Here is a 21,744-nt window from a genome sequence, read left to right as displayed (position 1 = left end):
GTTTGAGATAATGGCCTGGTGCTCGTCTGTGGGGTCATGGTCCAAGGATAAGTGGGAGGATGTGTCTGAGAGATAGGTGCAGGAGTAGGCCATTCGGCCCTTCGAGCCAGCCATTCCATGTGATCATGGCTAATCATCCCCAATCAGTACCCCATTCCTGCCTTCTCCCCATATCCCCTGACTCCGCTATCTTTAAGAGCCCTATCTAGCTCTCTCTTGAAAGTATCCAGAGAACTGGCCTCCACTGCCCTCTGAGGCAGAGAATTCCACAGACTCACAAATCTCTGTGAGAAAAAGTGTTTCCTTGTCTCCGTTCTAAATGGCTTACCCCTTATTCTTAAACTGTGGCCCCTGGTTCTGGACTCTCCCAAGATCGGGAACATGTTTCCTGCCTCTAGCGTGTCCAAACCCTTAACAATCTTATATGTCTCAATAAGATTCCCTCTCATCCTTCTAAACTCCAGAGTGTACAAGCCCAGCCGCTCCATCCTCTCAGCATATGACAGTCCTGCCATCCCGGGAATTAACCTTGTAAACCTACGCTGTACTCCCTCAATAACAAGAATGTCCTTCCTCAAATTAGGGGACCAAAACTGCACACAATGCTCCAGGTGCTTCAGTGAGTCCCTCAGCATGTAATCCTACACCTAGGACTGTGCCAGTCTGCAGCGGACAGGTTGCGGACAGCTCCCTACACTGGAAAACCAGCAAGTTGTGTGCAGACTGTGCCTTTCATCACGTGAATTATCCTTCAGCAGCAGTTGATGTTTGTCTGGGTATGCTTTCTTGGGATCATCCTCTGAGACAGCTGCTTGAGGTGCACCTCAGGTTCCCTTAAGTATCACACAGCATCCCTTTCCAGACATGCATGGCAAACGTCAACTGGCATGAAGACCTGACAGGGAGGGTCCTTATCACCACAGCCAAGCGGGCTGATTCTTGAAAGGCTTTGACAAGTAATTCTGAACTCTAACCCCACCCCATAGGATATGCCTCAGATTGTTGACCCTCATGATATCTCACACGCTGACGTCCTTACTACAGGGTAGTTTGCACAACACCCCCTACAAATGTGTGGCACTTGAGTAAACATTAGATCTCCTGCAGGGACACAGATGGTATGTTAGCGAGGATGGGGGAATGCCAGTGGTCCAGCAGGTAAAAACACACAATATATTGTCTATCCATTGCTTTACACACAAAATGGCGTTATTGAGCGCTGGTATCAAGATCAGAAAATGCATAATAACAGCCAGCGCAGTTACATTCACACCCTGCTCCCTGTCACAAGTGCATCCGAACTGTAATTGTAAACATAATATCATCGGGGTATCGGCGTGACTCAAGGATCACGCCTACTCTTGTTTTCCTTGCTTACAATGAGGTAACTTCCGAGCAATGAAACGAAACTTAACAGCCAAACAAGTTCACTGTAGTCTTGTCTGTCAGTGGATCGCTGCATTTAAAGGCAGAGCTGCCGCTGAAGGGAACTGTCCAATGTGATAGACCCACCAGTGGAAAAATGTTATGTTATGATGAGGAGGAGAATCAGCCTCTGATGCTGGCAGAAGTTTAAAGGGACAGCGGAGAGGTAAGAACAAAACAGGAAGTTTGTTTCGGTTTTAGGTTTAAATGCCACGCATGATGAAGGGAATTCGTACAAAATGTTTTTTTTTTGAAGGTATGTTTACAAATTAAAACAGTGGATGACAATGGGATTGCAATTGATAATACACAATTATTCTGCTATTGCACTGTGTGTGTGTGTGTGTGTGTGTGTTCAGGAGTTGGTGGGTAAAATATATCTCTTCTACACATTTAAATGGACAGTTCCTTCAGCGCCAGCCGTGCCCTGCAGCAAACCACTGACAGATAAGATGACTTAACTTTCATTTCTACTTGGAGGCGATTGGCAATTACATGAAATCCAATTGTTTTGTGCTTCTGTTGTGGAATCTGAACCGGACCGTCCACAAGCAATTCCCTTTTCTTCTGTTTTTGCAATGAATCTTCTTGGTTCTTCTTGGTTTCTTGGTCCTCCAAAATATTCCAAATGGAATTTAAACTGGAGGTGGTGAAGGGAGGACTTCAATATTGGTCCGCGTCCAATACCGACCTATCAAACCTTCTTAAGAACATGAACTGTTAAATCCGTGGCCAAAGCCGCTGTTGTTTAGATTTCAAGGCGTTGATTCAGAAAAGGAAAACTCACGTTGATGGCCCTTTATATTTTTTTAGGAGGAATAACTGGTGACATCGGGTGAAGATTCTCCCCATCACAATCTACGCTGCTCACAATAACTATGTCAGTGAGTACAAGTGCAATCGCTTTGATTTTGGTCGTTGTTACACGCGAGGAAAGCCAACGTTTGCATTATTTTATGGTTGTACACGTCAACTTATGCCGCTCGTTCTTTCAATGTAGCGTTAGCCCCTCAGCGCCCAAGCTGCATCTTTGTCTTGGAGTACCCGTCAGAATGTGCATTGTTGTCTTTAGTCAAAGGGTGGTGAATCTGTGGAATTCTTTGCCACAGAAGGCTGTGGAGGCCAAGTCAGTGGATACTATTCAAAGTAGATAGATAGATAGATTATTGATCAGTACCTGTGTCAGAGGTTATGGGGAGAAGGCATGAGAATGGGGTTAGGAGGGAGAGATAGATCAGCCATGATTGAATGGCGTAGACTTGATGGGTCAAATAGCCTAATTCAACTCCCTATCACTTTTGATCTATATTTTAATTTAGTTTATTGTCACGTGTACTGAGGTACAGGAAAAGCTTTTTATTTTTATTGCGTGCTGTCCAGTCAGTGGAAAGACTATAGGGTGATTTCACGAAAGGTCACTGGAGCGTAGATCCGTAGACAAAAGTAAGTCAATAAGGTAGATCCGTAGACAAAAGTAAGTCAATAATGCATTATTGACTTACTTTTGATGAAATTCAGCGAGCAAACGCGATAATTCCCGATATTTTGGACCTTTAAATCTCCACAGCAAATGTCCGCTGTTCACTTCCGCTGGATTGGCACCTTCAGCCCCCTCTTTAATTTACCTTAGTTTCTATCTTTTTTTGGACTGTAAATCTAGGTAGCTGTGCCTCATGGTCACCCCGACTGGCACAGTAAATTGCAGCTCAAAAACTGGCCGTTTTCGATGTTTTTAACGGGTGGGAAAGTGCGTGTTTTCCCATTCACTAACATGTACCGGATGTATAGCATGTACTCCAGTTGAGATTTTCGGTCACGTGGGTGCGGATCTACGCTCCAGTGACCTTTCGTGAAATCACCCTATACATGATTACAATCCAGCAGTCCACAGTGTACAGAAAAGCGCTGGAGTAACTCAGCCGGTTAAGCAACATTCCTGGAGGAAAAGGATGGGTAATGTTTCAGGTCGGGATCTTGTAGAAGGATCTCGACTGGAAACATCGCCCATCCTTTTTCTCCAGAGATGTTGCCTGACCCGCTGTGTTACTCCAGCACTTTGTGTCTATCTTTGGCATATATCACCATCTGTAGTTCCTTTCTACACAGTTACAGGATAAAGAGAATAACATCAGCGCAAGATAAATTCCAGTAAAGTCCGATTAAAGATAGTCCGAGGGTCTCCAATGCAGGACTGCTCTCTAGTTGTTGGTAGGATGGTTCAGCCCAGGGGAACAAAAACAGGCTATTCAGCCTTTTAACCTGTTCCACCTTTTAATTGGTTTGTGCCTAATCTGACAAGTCATTTTAGACACAAAATGCTGGAGTAACTCAGCGGGACAGGCAGCGGGACAGGCAGCATCTCTGGAGAGAAGGAATGGGTGACGTTTCGGGTTGAGGCCCTTCTTTAGACAAGTCATTTTGCTCGGCATTCCAAGGTACCCTTACCTAATCAAAATCTCTGCATCTCAGTCTTAAAAGTTTCAAACATGCTTGTACCTCCAGACTTTTGGGAGGGAGGTGGCCATGTGTACACTACCTTGTGTGTGAAGATGAACTTCCTAATTTCACTGTTGATGGATTTTGATTATATTTGTTTAATGGTGTTATGCTCTCCATCAGAAGGACATTCTTTTACTGTGTCTACACCATGAAAGCCATCATTATTGGATGTGTATTGGGAACCATTCAGCCACAGTAGGTTAGTGTGGTCACAATTGACCTTACAGCAATGTACATTCCAAACCTAGCCAATTAGATACACCTCCTTACCTCTTCAAAGTACAATATTTTAAATCTTGAATTATAATCCTGATGTATCTGTCCTGTAGACTCTCCAAGACCAACAACTTGAGGTTTGGCTTCCAAAATTCAAAGCAATGTTTGAGATGGATTGCAGTCAAGTCCCTGTACAACTTGAGTATCACTTCTTCCTGAGCCTTCTAATTTTGTGGTGTTTGTAAAATGACAAACTCTTTATTTTGATGTCTATAACATTACAGCTGAGGTCCCTGTACATTTCTCTAGAGAGCACCACTTGTCACACCATGCCAATGGAACAATAAACTAATTTTGCCTCTCTGCTACCTTCCAATGATATCCTGATCACATTTTAAACATATCTTCAATTCCGTTAACTCATGAAATTGGGATAATTCACCAATCTGGCTAGGAAACTGATTAAGAAATAGAAATTAATTTGTCCACTCAAAGAGTCATAGTGTGGTACCAGGCCCTTTGGCCCAACACACCAATGCCAACCAACATGCCCCATCAACATTAGTATCCCCTGCCCGCACTTGTTCCATAACCCTCTAAGCCTATCCTATCCATGTACGTCCCCTAACCTTAAACCTGTGTTTTTGGTTCCCGATTCCCCAATCCTGGGCAAGAGAATCTGTGCGTCTATTCCTCTCATGATTTTGCACACCTTTATAAGATCACTCCTCATCCTCCTAAGATCCAAGGAATAAAGTCCTAGCCTGCTCAACCTTTTCGATTGCTTAGGCCCTTGAGTCCTGGCAACATCCTCATAAATCATTTTTGCACCCTTTCCAGCTTGACAACGTCTTTCCTACAACATGATGACAAAGCTGAACACAAGACTCTAAATGTGGCCTCACCAACTGCAACATGACCTCCCAACTTTTGTACTCAACACTCTGACTGCTGATAGCCAATGTGTCGAAAGCCTTTTGACCACCCGATCTACCCGTGATGCCACTTTCAAGGAACTATGTAGCTGCACTCCTAGATCCATCTGCTCTGCAACCCTCCCCAGAGCCCTACCATTCATTGTGTAGGTCCTGCCCTTGTTAAGCTCCTCTCCCATCAGGCAAGTGCTACAGAAGTGTGAAAACGCATAACTCCAGATACAGAGACAGTTTCTTCACAGTTGTTAACAGCAACAGGGAACGTCCCTTCACCAACTGGAGAGAGGCCCTGACCTCCCACCTACCCCATTGGAAACTTCAAATAATACATCAAAATGATGAGACCTATGCCCTTAATTTGCTTGATCTTTTTTTAATGTAAACCTTAGAGCCCCCATGTCATTTCTAGTTCCTCTCCACCCCGTTTCCTCTAGTGAGTAGAGAGTACGACCAGAGGCCATAGTCTTAGAATAAAAGGACACACCATTAAAAAGGAGACGAGGAGGAATTTCTTTAGTCAGAGGATGGTGGATCTGTGGAATTTGCTACACTGGAGGCACTGAAGGATCTTTTTAAGGTGGAGATGAGCAGATTCTTGATTAATAAGGGTGTCGGGGGTTATGTGGAGAAGACAGGAGAACAGAGTTCAGAGGAAAAGATAGATCAGCCATGATTGAATGGCAGAGTAGACGTGATGGGCTGAATGGCCTAATTCCGCTCCTAGAACATAAACTTATGAACTCCACAACCCAATGTGTCTTAGGTTGTGGTGTTCAGAACCTCCCTTATTAGTCCAGCTGTGATCTAACTGGGGCTTTTGGACAGCTGAAATGTGACTTCCATCCTTATGCACTCGTTATGACTTTTTGATGATTTCTGTGCCTCTTGGTTCTTTTCACTTGTTTTTTCAAAGTTTTATTTTTGGGGCTAAATTACTGATTTGGATATATACCCCAATTTACCCATCCAGTTGGAGGAAAACTTGGATCTCAGAGTACAATGCACTCTCCATGTCATTGACATCAACCTAGAGAGATTTGTAGGTTAAGAGATCTCCTACATACATGTTGACTGTGCTACAGACAATTGCGTTCAGTTCTGGGCTCCATGTTATAGGAAAGATGTTGTCAAGCTGGAAAGGGTACAGAGAAGATTTACGGGCCAGGACTAGAGGGTCTGAGCTATGGGGAGAGGTTGAGTAGGTTGGGACGCTATTCCCTGGAGTACAGGAGGATGAGGGATGATCTTGTAGAGGTGCATAAAATCATGAAGGGAATAGATTGGGTAGATGCACAGAGTCTCTTGCCCAGAGTAGGTGAATCGAGGATGTAGGTTTAAGGTGAAGTGGAAAACAATGAATAGGAATCTGAGGGGTATGTTTTTCACACAAAGGGCAGTGGGTGTATGGAACAAGCTGCCAGTGGAGGTAGTTGAGGCAGATACTATCCCAACATCTCAGAAACAGATAGACAGGTACATGGATAGGACAGATTTGGAGGGATATGGACCAAATGCAGGTAAGTCAAGTCAACTTTTATTTGTCACATACACATACAAGATGTGCAGTGAAATGAAATGTTGCTGGCTCTGGATTTGCACCTCCTGGTGTATAGGTCTTGCAGAGGGGCGAGTGTAGTTCCCATAGTGTGTTCGGCCGAACGCACTACTCTTTGCAGAGCCTTCCTATCCTCGGCAGAGCTGTTCCCAAACCAGATTGTGATGTTGCCGGACAAGATGCTTTTGGCAGCCCCAGAGTCGAAGCACTGAAGGATCCTCAGAAAGATTCTGAATTTCCTCAGCTGTCTGAGGTGGCAAAGGTGTTGCCGTGCCTTACTCACCAGTGCGGCAGTGTGTGTTGCCCATGTCAGAAGTGGACTAGTATAGCTGGGACATGTTAGCCGGAGTGGGCATGTTGGGTCGAAGGGCCTGTTTCCACATTGTTTCACTCTGTGACTATGTTCAGATACCTGACTAATTTCTGAATGAGTCAAGCTTCATCCTTTACGAATGAATCACAGCAATACTAGGGCCCTTTAAAACAATCTATGTAAGTATTCCACTGATAATTTCTGTATAAATATTGCGTTGTACCTTTGAAGGCCACGCTGACATTGTTAAGATAGCTGGTCAACATAAACAGGTTGCGTGGCGATGTGTGAAAGGTGAACAGGCCGTTTCACAGACCACGAAGACCATGAACTCTGAACAGGCTTCTAATGCCCTTGCCAGTTCCCCAGTTTACTTTGTATAGTTTCAGTTTCTGTTTCAGTTTCGTTTCATCGATATCCTCCTCCTCCAGTTCTCATTTCTCCCTATGAAAGCTTACACTGAACTCAATACTATGATTGTAATTTAATGGATGTCACCACATTTTTAAGCCGTTAAGTATAGCTAGTTGATGAATAATATATCTAATGTGGTCTGGTCCATTATTAGGTTAAAGGCGTGCCTTAACTGAAAACAAAGTCTAGATTCTCCAAAAAATGTCTCAGTAATCCCTATTACACATCTGTTGATTCCAATCTATAAGGAAGTTATAATTTCTTAGAATTCCCAGAAGCTAAAAACCGGTTTGCTTACGTGCTTTTCTAATTTCCACATTTATGTTTTCCACTGTTTAGCAGTCACAAGAATCTTACATCCTTCCTGTTTTTAAATTCTACCCCAAAAATCCATCACAGCTTGCTTAGTTCACTCATGTATCATCTCTCATCGATGATGTGATTTTATCCTTCTTTAGCCAAAGATTACTGCTCTTCTTCTAACCTTTACTCCACTCTCAGACAAAGGTGAACGAACCACTGGAGGAACTCACTGGGTCAGGCAGCATCTATGGGGGGGGAAGTAATTGTTGATGTTTCAGGTTGAAACCCAGCACCTGCAGCCTCTTGCGTCTCCATTTACTTCTCATTTTCTGGTCCTGATCATATTACTGTCTTTTTTCAGTAATAGTTACAATGTGTTTTCCATATTGCATTTTCACTTGTAATTCATTCAGATTCTTCCTTGTACTCTCTTCTATACAAGAGGACAAGGCACAGTGAAATCCAAGGTATGCAAATAGTCGTCACACAAATGGCGCTGACAAAGCTACAAAGATCCCCCTGCCGGCTCCTCCTCTGTTTGCCCCCCCCCCCCCCCCCCCCCCCCCTCCCCTCCCCCCACCAGGTGGTTCCCTCTCACCAGGTCCTCCATTCTTCATTGTTCTTCCCCCTCTCCCACGGCGGTCCCCACACGCCCACTGACTTGTCATCCTCCGCTAATGTTTTATTCACACATTTTATGCTTTTCCTTTCTGGTTAAAACTGTTAGTTTTCCTTTTACTGTAGTGCCTTGAGTGCATCAAATCTGACCATTGACTTGCTTTCTTTTTATTCATTTCTTTGGAACTATGATGATTGCTAAAGGGCCAGTCCCACTTTCACAACCTAATTCACGACCTTTTTTTACTCGTGGACATTTTTCATCATGTTGAAAAAAACGCCCCGACCTACTTGATGCCAGAGTACCAACGGCTAGCATCACGACCTCGTGACGACCATGCTGCGAGTATGAGTCAAGGGCAAACTCGGCAGCGGTCGTGAATAAGGTCGTGAAAGTGGGACTTAACTTTTCCTTCAGACTGTTTCAAAACATCATGATTACCCTATTTATTCATTTCATTGGAACCCAATCCTGGTGGAGTCGGTGGATATGTGGTGTCTATATCTGTGAAATGGGACCCCCTTCCCTTTCCAATACAAACATTTTTTTTTTTTTTTTTTAATTCAATTTTGTGGCGGCTCCTAAGGGTCGTGATGCTAGTCGTTGGTACTCTGGCATCAAGTAGGTCGGGGCGTTTTTTTCAACATGATGAAAAATGTCCACGAGTAAAAAACGCACCACAATTTCAATTTTATTTTTTAATATGTTTTATTATTTATTTATTATTATTTTTTTTTTTTGGTGATTTTTTTTTTATGATACTGCCTGTAAGGGAAATTCATTTCATTGTCTCAAATTGAGACAATGACAATAAATTTGAATACAATACAATACAATACAATTATTACCTTTTTGTAAGGTGGTTTGCATGTAACCCGAATAATAATAAACAATCTCATTTAACAATCTCTTTTATTATGCTTCTTGTTCCATTCCCCTTTCCAATTTCCTTTAACGCAGTCAAAGATATCTCTCACCTCGACAGCAGACTACAACTGAGACACTGGATCATGCTTACAAAATATTCTAGATGTTCCCCTTACAACAAAAGTTCTAAGAGTTTCTAAAAGTTCCAAGCAAGTCGTAAATACCATGATTGTATCTACTTTCATTACCACCCCTAGCTGTGCACTCTAGGCACCCTCAGTGTAAAATACTTGCTCCCCACCCCCCCTTTACACTTTGCCCCTCTAACCTTAAAACTATGCCCTCAAGTGTGGACTCGGACGACCGAAGGGCATGTTTCTAGTCTGTTTCCCTAAAGCAAAATAAAGGAATCAGAAGTTGTATCATTTCTCCACCCACAAACTAAGCCGAGTTCTGTTTCAGCACACCTTAACACATGACATGGGAATAATCTGGAGATTAGAATTAAAAGATTAAAATTAAAATACGCTCGGTATGATAACACTGGATAAAATGTTCAATACTTTTTAGTTTCAGTTTACAAAACCATAACCAAACCTAGAGTCATGTGGCAGTGCCTCACTCTGCACTCAATTCCAACTCTGACTAATTCCTTTGTACTTTGTTTAATAACACCCCGTGCAACACAGTCACTGTTTCAGAAACTGCTTGTGCAGCTTTTTTGTGACGTGTCCAGGTTTCAGATGATGACGCACTTCATTATAAATGTTCCTCTTTTAAATAATACTCACAGCTGATTGACCAAATCCTGGCATCACATCACTCCAGTCCTCAAACAACTTCACTGGCTTCCCATCTCCCACCGGATCACCTACAAAATCCTTATCCTCACCTACAAAGCCCTCCACCATCTGCCCCCCCCCCCCCCCCACTATCTCACTGACCTCCTCTCCCCCTACCAACCCTCACGGTCCCTCAGACCCACATCAGCCGGTCTCCTCTCCATCCACAAGTCCAACCTCCGCAGTTTTGGGGATAGAGCCTTCTCCAGGGCAGCTCCCAGGCTCTGGAACTCCCTCCCCCAACTGATCCGCAATTCCGTGTCCTTCACCATCTTCCAGTCCCGCCTCAAGACCCATCTCTTCACCTCTGCCTATCCTTAACCCCACGTCCACCTCCCTTTTCATCTGTGCATTAATTGGCTCATATTGTGTTTTGAATTGAATTCTGTCTTTACTTTGTGTACTAGTCATGTCTCTACTATTTATTTCATTCCCCTTACATGTTTTTCCTCTATCTGCTAAATTTTTGTAAGGTGTCCTTGAGACTCTTGAAAGGCACCCATAAATAAAATTTATTATTATTATTATTATTAATAAAGATAATTTGAGTTAAGGCGTTTCCTTTTATGTTTCAGAAGTTGTAAACAAGGGTTTCAGTCTAAGATTGACTTATCCAGTATATTTAGAATTTCCACTCTAACCGAATTCTCAGCCATCTACCACGATTGACAGATTCTTGATTACTACGGTGTCAGGGGATATGGGGAGAAGTCAGGATCGCTGACTACGGGTGCTGTCTGTACAGAGTTTATACGTTCTCCCCGTGACCTGCGTGGGTTTTCTCTGAGATTTTCAGTTTCCTCCCACACTCCAAAGACGTGGAGGTTTGTAGGTTAATTGGGTTGGTAATAGTGTAAATTGTCCCTAGTGTGTTTAGGATAATGTTAGTGTGCGGGGATCGCTGGTCGGTGCTGCCTCGAAATTAAACTAAGCTAAAAAGAATGGGGTCGAGAGGGAAGGGTAGATCAGCCGTGATTGAATGGCGGAGTAGACCTGATGGGCCGAATGGTCTAATTCTGCTCCTATAACTTATGAACATACATTTTACTGTTAATTCCGGTTCTTTTACCCTCCCTAGTCTGGGTCAGTAAAACACTAAATTGAACACTGGAGTCCAAACACCCTTATTATTCACCGTGGGGCCAGCAACAGAACTGAATGAAAGACAACTAACGCACCCCAACGAAACGATCTCCCTTTTATACCCCTATACAGTGGCGGGAAACTAACGGCGCGGAAGTAGAGGGGGAGGCAACCCCGACAAAACAATCACAAATACCAGCGGGAAGATAACGTGGGAGGCAACTCCTTTGCCCAATCATAGGTACAGAACAAGCGTCAGAATATTGAACCAAAACAGAAACCTCTTCAGGAGCCCAGACTTACTGGCAACAGGTGGGTCACATGGGCAGAAGCTTCTTGAAACTTCTTCAGAGGTCCAGACTTGGTGGTGGCAAGTGGGTCACATGATTACCAAGAACTGGACCTCCAACCCTATGATGCCATCACCTGTGAAGCCCAGTCTTTCACAGACACCTACCATTTTCCCAAAGCACCCCAACCCCTTCACATTCACATTACGTGCACATGGGTATAATGTATTACCGGTTAGAGTGCAAGAGTACACCTCAAAGTCTCTTGCTGTAAATCTGCAACATTTAAGCATTTGCATTATAGGACGATATATACAAACTGCTGGAGTACCTCAATGGGTCAGGCAGCATCACCGGAGAAAAGGAATAGGTGACGTTTTGGGTCGAGACTCTTCTTCAGTGAGAATGCATTACATGAAATGTTTTGAATCGGAGTGGCAAAGATAATAGTGAATGTTCACACAATGTTTTTGTTGAAGTGTGAAATCAGTCTTCATAGGACCATAATCATAAGTGATAGTAGTTGTAGGCCATTCGGCCCATCAAGTCTACACCACCATTTAATCATGGCTGATCTATCTCGCCTAACCCCATTCTCCTGCCTTATTCCCCATAACCCCTGACACCAGAACAAATCAAGAATCTATCTTATCTCACTGAAGATTGATGATGAGCCTAGTTGTGAACCATTGATGTGACTTGTTATGAAAGCATTTAGTAGGATATGGAGCAATGGGGAATTTCACATGACACACTGATTTGATGAAATTGATCTGAGTCAGACAATTATAATGATTATACTCTTTGTCTTAAAACCATTTCAAAACTCTGGTCTTTAAATTCCACCTCTCCCTTCTCTTTTCCTGCAATCACTTTTGCCTCTCAGTTTATTCTCCTCTCTTTTCTCCCGTCTCTACCAGTCTCCTTCATTTCTGACGATGTCTCCCTATATATGTCCATTTCCCTTAGCCTTTATTCTACTGCCTTTAGAAACCCCTTTACCCTTTTTTAATCTCATGGTTAGGGATTGGGAGGGACCATTAGGACTAATTGCAGATGATGGGAGGATTATTGAGATACCATGCCAGGAAAAGCCCAGTCAAAGTGATATGACATGACGGGACATAAACCCTGACAAATGCACGAATCAAGAAACTGTGATTAAGCTGTTGATGAATCTAAAGGGCCTGTCCCACTTAGGCGAATTTTTCGGCGACTGCCGGCTACAGTCACAGTAGTAGCAAGTCGCCGAGAAATCGGCAACTGGACCCCCCCCCCACGACAATGTCTACGAAAACCCACCACCTAGTCGACGTCAAACTATGACAACCAGTGACCCAATTCTTCGCGACAGGACAACAACCTACAACCACACCTACGAGAACCTACGACCACACAGACGACAACATATGACAACCGAAGTCAACCTACGTCCACCCCGACAGGGTTCGACAAGCTACGGCCCTGTCGGCAACAACGGAAGACAATTCAGTCGCCGGTACCTGTCGCCGGTTGGCGTAGGTGGTCGCCAATAGAATTCACCAGTCATCACCCGGTGACAACCAACGTCACCCGACGACAACCTGCGTCATCCTGGAGACAACCTACGACAACCTACGACAGGGGTCGACAAGCTACGTCAAGCCCACAGTCACCGAAAAGTTTTGAACATTTCAAAAATCCAGCGGCGACAAGAAAAAAGTTACGACTCTTTAGGCGACTTGAGGAGACGAGTCACGACCATACAGTTGTCACCCATGGTCGCCTGCAGTCGCCGAAAAAATTACCTAAGTGGGACAGGCCCTTAATGGGTTGTCAGGTTAGGATTGCATCATGTGGGTGTGCATCACAACCACTGCATAGCTAGACGTTAACAAATTCAAAATGCCAGAATTAATTGTTTCATTGTGTTGCAGTTACACACTTAACATCAGATGGGTTGATAATCAAGTTTTGCCTGAACCATTTCACCAGTCGCTATCACCTAACGTGAAGCTTCCTTTAGATTAAAAATATATAATATTTTTGTCTTTGATTAAGAGTTTATATTCCCTCCAGGTACCAAGTGACCATTAAAATTTGCAAAGAATATTATTTTCAAGAGGAAAATGTTTTCTCAGAGATAATAATCTGGAAAAATTACACAGGGAAATAAAATATTATTGACTGGTGAAAGAACAATCACACTGAAATTAATTTGAAATTTAATATCAGTTTCCAAGTGTTTATCAGGAGCTGTAAAGTAGCAGAGTGAAGTAATAAAAAGGTTAAATGGTGGAAATTGTCAGAAGGTCATGAACATCTGATGAGGGATAAATTGTAAGATCTGTTGAGAGTTTTATGTCGATGGGTTTTCTTCTGAACACGAAACATGAGAAATCCTACATGCATTAAACTCCTTACACTAAAAGTTCTTCCCTTTTCATGTATCTATACACTGCAAATGGCTCAATTGTAATCATGTATTGTCTTTCCTCTTGTTTAAGAAGGAACTGCAGATGCTGGAAAATCGAAGGTACACAAAAATGCTGGAGAAACTCAGCGGGTGCAGCAGCATCTATGGAGCTTTATCCACCACTGGATAGCATCCAACAAAAGCTTTCCACTGTACCTTGGTACTCTTGACAATAAACTAAACTAACTAACTAACTAACTAACTAACTATAGAGAATGGGGAAGCAGTGGAAATAATAAAATGTATGTTTATGATTGACATGGATTCTGCAAGGGGCTGAATGAGGGGGGGTCTTAGTCGTGACTGTAGACTAATCTCATTGTGATTACCATCAGCCATTGTGTCATTCAAATCATAATATGGGGACAGGACTCGGCCATTTGGCCCTCAAATTTAATTTTTTCCCATGATTTCCCACTCATTTTGAAAATTAACAAATTGAAGATGCTGTAAATAACTCAGAAATTGTATTGAATTTCTCAACATCCATTTACTTAATGAGTGAGCTTCTTTGCAGGAAACATACATTCTGAAAATTGGACTTATCTAATGACCATGTCTATCATTGTCATACCAGAATGTGATCTGGCGAAATCTTTACTGTTGCTACGACAGGTGGAAACCAGTTGAACTAAATGTGCATTAAAAGTGTAATGTGAAATTTATCCTCCTTATTACTTGACTTCACCACCAAATCTAATATTAATTTGCTTAGCAGAGGACAATAGGCCTTTAAGTATATAAATTGGGCATTAAAAATTTCATTCCTCTCCAACTGAAATCTTAGCCAAAAGGACTCGAGGTGCAGGAATAACAGCGGGTCAGGCAGCAACTCTGGATAACATGGATGTGTGGTGTTTCGGGTCATGACCCTTCTACCTTGAAATCTTAGCAAGATGGAAGAGAGGTGCCTTTGTGCCTAACTCAGCCGGTCAAGTCTTTTGGGATGTCAGGTCCAATATAAACACACAAAAAACATGAATTTAGTGCAATTGATTAAATTCTCCCCATGAATAAGGAGGACTTCAGTGTGTACTTCAGAGGCAACTATTGCCTCTGCACCTCGCCACAAGGCACGCTGTTACCCCTGCCTCGATGAGTCCTATAAGTCCTATAAACGTTGTCTGAAAAAGGGTCTCGAACCAAAACATCATTCATTCCATCTCTCCAGAGATGCTGCCTGCCCCGCTGAGTTACTCCAGCATTTTGTGTCTACCTTCAATTTAAACCAGCATCTGCAGTTCTTTCCCACATTTATAAAATCTGCACTGGATTATGTCCCACACCACTCTCTGGCCAAGTAATTCTTGCCAATGGTTTTAGGCCAATGCTGATGAGGTAGATAAGTACTTGGCATTAACATTTCCTTTAGTTTCGTTAAGAGGTACAGCACCCAAACAGGCCCTTTGGCCCACCGAGTCCGCACCAACTATCGAACCCTGCACATCAGCACCATCCTACACTCACTAGGAACAATTTTTACATTAAAGGGCCTGTTCCACTTGGGCGTCACTTGTGCTTCATTAACGCGGCAGCATTTACACATCGTCGTGATGCGCGCACAGTGCACATTACGCGCGTATGGTGACATGCGGTCTCGCGCGGCGACCCAGGATTTTGGGATTCACAAAATCTTCGCGCGCCACCTGGGTGATGCGCAAATGACGCCCAAGTGGGACAGGCCCTTTACCGCACCGACCAGCGATCCTCGCACATTAACCTACATCCTACACCCACTAGAGACAATTTTTACATTTACCAAGCCAATTAACCTACAATCCTGTACACCTTTGGAGTGTGGGAGGAAACCAAAGATCTCGTAGAAAACCCACGCAGGTCACAGGGAGAACGTAAAACTCCGTACAGACAGAACCCGTAGTCGGGATCGAACCCGGGTCTCCGGCGCTGCATTCGCTGTAAGGCAGCAACTCTACCGCTGCACCACCGCAACCGTCTGGGCCTCATGTTGCAGAAGTCTGGATAGATTTTTATCCTTATCTTTTCTTGTACCATAGATTCAGATTCAGATTCAATTTTAATTGTCATTGTCAGTGTACAGTACAGAGACAACGAAATGCATTTAGCATCTCCCTGGAAGAGCGACATAGCAAATGATTTGAATAAATAATAATAAGTGCCCGGGGGGGGTGGTGATTGGCAGTCACCGAGGTACGTTGTTGAGTAGAGTGACAGCCGCCGGGAAGAAGCTGTTCCTCGACCTGCTGGTTCGGCAATGGAGAGACCTGTAGCGCCTCCCGGATGGTAGGAGGGTAAATAGTCCATGGTTGGGGTGAGAGCAGTCCTTGGCGATGCTGAGCGCCTTCCGCAGACAACATAGCAGGACAGCACAGAGTTGCTGCCTTACAGCGCCAGGTGTCCGGGCTCGATTCTGACTATGGGTGCTGTAACATTTTTGCGAATAATTCTAGAAAACATTTCTGCAGGAGTTATAAAATAAATTATATTTTTATTTCTTTTTATGTTTCAGTACTTCTTTTGCAACTCAGTGGCCAACCATTGATTCTGCATCAGACGATTGAAAACCAAACAGCCGAGATCTCTCCACAGTGAGGTACTGCCCCCTGGAAGGAGAATGAAAAGTTTGGAAGAGCTGTTTACGAAGCTTGACTTGCAGCTAATTTGCGTTCAATGTTCTGAGAGAACAGACGAGCGCACCGTTGTTCTCAAGAACGTGAACCATGAATGCCAGCATGTCGAACTTGTTGCGAGGAAGAATCAGAGCAGTTGGAAACTCATCCGGAAGCGATCTCCTTTCATTAATCCAGCAAAATATGAAGTTTGTTGGTTCTATATGGAAGGTTTTGGCTGCAGGAGACATGGAAACAACTGCACCTTTGCGTGGAGTAAAGAAGAAGCTATGGTGTGGAATTTTGAAAGGGACCATAACATTCAACGAAACAACCTGAAGAATTTGGTGGCAGGAAGAACAAACAACAAAAAAAAACCACGAGCAAAGAAGCAGACTGTTGAGGAAGAAATTGTTAACGAATTTGAAGGACAATTTCTTGAAATATGTGCAGTTTGTTTCGACATGATACCTCATAAAATAGTTTCTCAAAGATCCAATGGCTTTTGTTGCGAGCAACCACAGCATAAATGGAGGCCATTGCTGGTCTATAACTATGTGGGCATTAATGGTATGGTGAAGTACGATGGAATTAAACCTGTCTCATCACGAGTCACATTACAGTACTGCGATAAAATGAAGCGGGGATGGTTATGTGGACGGGATTCCAGTCATTGCAGTTTTGCCCATAGTGAGGTTGAACTGATGGTGTGGAAATCAGAGACTCAACGGGGTCTGATACGTTCCACTCTGGTTCAGGTATCACAGAAACGGAACTGGAACGGGCAGCCGAGCGAGGCACAGGTCACAGAAAATAATGTTCAGTTTTACTGCAAAGTGTGTCTAGTAACCTTTTCTTCCCAGGATGGATTTCAGAATCATTGCTCTTCCATAGAACATTGTCAGATGGTCTTGACAGATACTACTGTTGACTGGAAGTATCGAAAACCACCCCTTAAGAGAAAATATTTCCAGTTATGTTCAAGGTAAATTGACTAATTGCAGGAAATGTTCCTTCTTCTCATTTGGTAATTGGCATAATGGTCTGGAGTAACTACTCATTATTGGGTATTGACAAGTATAAGAACATAGGAAATAGGAACAGGTAGATAGACACATAGAAACATAGAAACATAGAAATTAGGTGCAGGAGTAGGCCATTCGGCCCTTCGAGCCTGCACCGCCATTCAATATGATCATGGCTGATCATCCAACTCAGTATCCCGTACCTGCCTTCTCTCCATACCCCCTGATCCCCTTAGCCACAAGGGCCACATCTAACTCCCTCTTAAATATAGCCAATGAACTGGCCTCAACTACCCTCTGTGGCAGAGAGTTCCAGAGATTCACCCCTCTCTGTGTGAAAAAAGTTCTTCTCATCTCGGTTTTAAAGGATTCCCCCTTATCCTTAAGCTGTGACCCCTTGTCCTGGACTTCCCTAACATCGGGAACAATCTTCCTGCATCTAGCCTGTCCAACCCCTTAAGAATTTTGTAAGTTTCTATAAGATCCCCTCTCAATCTCCTAAATTCTAGAGAGTATAAACCAAGTCTATCCAGTCTTTCTTCATAAGACAGTCCTGACATCCCAGGAATCAGTCTGGTGAACCGTCTCTGCACTCCCTCTATGGCAATAATGTCCTTCCTCAGATTTGGAGACCAAAACTGTACGCAATACTCCAGGTGTGGTCTCACCAAGACCCTGTACAACTGCAGTAGAACCTCCCTGCTCCTATACTCAAATCCTTTTGCAATGAAAGCTAACATACCATTCGCTTTCTTTACTGCCTGCTGCACCTGCATGCCTACCTTCAATGACTGGTGTACCATGACACCCAGGTCTCGCTGCATCTCCCCCTTTTCGGCCACCATTTAGATAATAGTCTGCTTTCCCGTTTTTGCCACCAAAATGGATAACCTCACATTTATCCACATTATACACAAAGTGCTGGAGTAACTCAGCGGGTCAGGCAACATCTCTGAAAACAGATTGGCAACGTTTCGGGTTGGGACCCTTGAGACCTGACCCGAAACGTCACCCATCCGTATTCTCCAGAGATGCTGCCTGAACCGCTGAGTTACTCTGGCACTTTTTGTATCTATCTTAGGCATATACCAGCATCTGCAGTTCCTTTCTACACAAAGAGGAAGGAGAAGTTGGCCGTGTACCTCCTCAAATCTTCCTCATTATTCAGTATAAAGGTTTGTTGGGTATAATCGTAAATTATCCAGTAGATGTAGATTAGAGTTAATGTGCGGGGATTGCTGGCGGCAGCGGCTCAGTGGGCCGAAGGGCCTGTTTCTGCGCTGTATCTCTAAACTAAATGAAACAATACTCATGAAGGAGATAATGAGATAAGGCAATTAGCCAAGTTAACTCCCATGAACCTAGCACTGATGTTACTGGAATACCAGGCTATCTACGGCAGAAATTATTGCTACTGAGGAAATACTGTGCTTTTGCAGGTTTTATGGATCTTTAAATGTTTTTTTTTAATTTTAAAGGAAGGATATCTGTGAACTTGGTGACAACTGCGTTTATGCCCACTCCCGTGAAGAACTTGAAGAATGGCTAACGCGATCAAAGGTTGGGCAAAATCGGAAGAAAGAAGCAGAAAAGCAGGGTCTGATTTCATTTCGCGACAGATTACTCGAAGAATACAGAAACTGTGGGAATGAAGTACTGATTGTAAGTTTTACCTCATCAATAGTTGTTACTGTCTTTTGTCAACATTGTCCCGTTTCTCTTGGCATCTATTGGAAATCTAGTTAATATTTCAGCAGGGGGACAAAAATGCTGGAGAAACTCAGCGGGTGAGGCAGCATCTATGAGCGAAGAATTTCTTTGCTCCATAGATGCTGCCTCACCCGTTGAGTTTCTCCAGCATTTTTGTCTACGTTCGATTTTCCAGCATCTGCAGTTCCCTCTTTAATATTTCTGCAGATGCTTTAATATTTTTTATTCACTTTCAGATGTCGGAGAAAGTTGATGGTGTTACCATATCGTGTGATCGTGACTTAAGAGTACCTCATTACAGGAAGAAAATCAAACTGACGTGGAAATTCAAGATAGAATCACAGGTAGATATTCGTTTCACTCTATCAAATATAGTACAATTGAATACGAGTTCAAATATGACCGTGCATTGTCACTTTTGGACAGTGTATGAGGATATTGTGGGTAGACACAAAATGCTGGAGTAACTCAGCGGGACAGGCAGCATCTCTGGAGAGAAGGAATGGGTGATGAGATCAGTCTCTAGAAGGGTCTCGACCCAAAACGTCACCCATCCCTTCTCTCCAGAGATGCTGCCTGTCCTGCTGAGTTACTCCAGCATTTTGTGTCTATCATCTATTGTGTGGTATGGTTGTACTCCTCGTGCTAAATGTGATAGAACAAACATGGCAGCTCAAAACTAGGCATCAGGAGCAGCAACAGGAATGCCGACCCGCATGTCCCTGGTAAGTCAGATGGTTAACCTTGTTTCAATGAGGAATGCAAAAGGGCTTGTTGTAATCTGCACCTGTGCTTAAAAATGGGGTGCCAACCGAAAAAAGTTGCAAGATAAGATTGAGTCTAAACAGCAACAAAACCGTTAGATGTAAAAACAGTCGACAGATCAGACCAAAGCTCCAGAGTCCGACTGAGCAAGTAATTGAGAAGGGTGGATAATTAAGCAGCCAAACGTGAAGAGAAGACTTCAAGAGTGTCTCCATCCTTATCAATGCAAGGGCTACAGTTGAGGCTGAACTGCTTGCATCTGTGTACAGCCTGAAACATAAAAACATAGACAATAGGTGCAGGAGTAGGCCATTCGGCCCCTCGAGCCTGCACCACCATTCAATATGATCATGGCTGATCATCCAACTCAGTATCCTGTACCTGCCTTCTATCCATACCCCCTTATCCCTTTAGCCACAAGGGCCACATCTATCTCCCTCTTAAACATAGCCAATGAGCTGGCCTCAACTACCTTCTGTGGCAGAGAATTCCAAAGATTCACCAATCTCTGTGTGAAAAAATGTTTTCCTCATCTCAGTCCTAAAAGATTTCCCCCTAATCCTTAAACTGTGACCCCTTGTTCTGGACTTCCCCAACATCGGGAACAATCTTCCTGCATCTAGTCTCTCCAACCTCTTAAGAATTTTGTAAGTTTCTATAAGATCCCCCCTCAATCTTCTAAATTCTAGTGAGTACAAACCGAGTCTATCCAGTCTTTCTTCGTATGAAAGTCCTGACATCCCAGGAATCAGTCTGGTGAACCTTCTCTGTACTCCCTCTATGGCAAGAATGTCCTTCCTCAGATTAGGAGACCAAAACTGTACGCAATACTCCAGGTGTGGTCTCACCAGGACCCTGTACAACTACAGTAGAACCTCCCTGCTCCTATACTCAAATCCTTTTGCTATGAATGCTAACATACCATTCGCCTTCTTCACTGCCTGCCGCACCTGCATGCCTACTTTTAATGAATGGTGTACCATGTCACCCAGGTCTCTTTGCATCTCCCCCTTTCCTAATCGGCCACCATTCAGATAATAAGTGCTGAAGTGCTGACTGGAGAATCGAACTCGTAGAAATGTAAAGGTTCACATGTTATGGGAGTAGAATTAGGCCATTCGGCCCAACGAGTCTACTCCGCAATTCAGTCATGGCTGATCTCTGCCTCCTAATCCAATTTTCCTGCCTTCTCCCCATAACCTTTGACCCGTTCTAATCAAGAATTTGACAATTTATCTCTGCCAAAAATATCCACTAACGTGGCCTCCACAGACTTTGTGGCAATGAGTTCCACAGATGAACTATCTCCTGACTGAAGAAGTTCGTCCTCACCTCCTTTCTAAATGAGCGCCCTTTTATTCTGAGGCTATGGCCTCTGATTCTAGACTCTCCCACCAGTGGAAACATCCTTTTCATATCCACTCTATCTATGCTTTATTCCATAAGAGTATGGAAACAGGCCATTCAGCCCAATTCGTCCACTCTGTCCACTGGGCATTGACCTATAAACCCGTGCAACTTTGGCATGTGGGAAGAAACTGGAGCACCTGTATGAAACCCACGCTGTCACAGGGAGAATGTGCCAACTCGAGGTCAGGATCGAACCTGGGTGTCTGGAACTGTGAGGCAAAGTCTTGCGGATTCCATAATGTACCATGCACATATGTATCACGTACAGTACAATAAGCTGACGACACCGTCGGACAAAAATGTTTTTCCTCGGCAACCTCTGGCATTTAGCGAGGTTCGTGTCAATGGAGAGAATTCTGAAGGAGATTGGGGTTGTGTATGGTGGGGGCAGGTGGCGATGAGCACGATGCAGGGTGGGAAGAGATTGGAG

General features: G+C 43.6%; 1 protein-coding gene across 3 annotated transcripts in view; it reads left to right on the top strand.

Annotated features, from left to right (window-relative positions):
• The first annotated feature begins 1,011 nt into the window (after nucleotides 1-1,011).
• helz2a (helicase with zinc finger 2a) overlaps nucleotides 1,012-21,744 on the top strand; it is a 68,199-nt gene continuing 47,466 nt past the window's right edge. Inside the window, exons 1-5 of one of the 3 annotated variants that reach the window (XM_055652506.1) lie at nucleotides 1,012-1,591; nucleotides 2,239-2,309; nucleotides 16,305-17,389; nucleotides 18,908-19,091; nucleotides 19,376-19,483. In XM_055652506.1, coding sequence (XP_055508481.1) covers nucleotides 16,410-17,389; nucleotides 18,908-19,091; nucleotides 19,376-19,483 — 1,272 coding nt within the window. In that variant the 5' untranslated portion in view covers nucleotides 1,012-1,591; nucleotides 2,239-2,309; nucleotides 16,305-16,409. Of the gene's footprint in view, nucleotides 2,310-16,304; nucleotides 17,390-18,907; nucleotides 19,092-19,375; nucleotides 19,484-21,744 lie in introns of all 3 variants that reach the window. The other 2 variants (XM_055652504.1, XM_055652505.1) reach the window with 2 other exon arrangements.

This window comes from Leucoraja erinacea, chromosome 21, assembly GCF_028641065.1.
Source record: "Leucoraja erinacea ecotype New England chromosome 21, Leri_hhj_1, whole genome shotgun sequence".
Classification (NCBI taxonomy): domain Eukaryota; kingdom Metazoa; phylum Chordata; class Chondrichthyes; order Rajiformes; family Rajidae; genus Leucoraja; species Leucoraja erinaceus.
The sequence above is the reverse complement of the archived record's forward strand: the minus strand, read 5'-3'. Positions and strand labels throughout refer to the sequence as shown.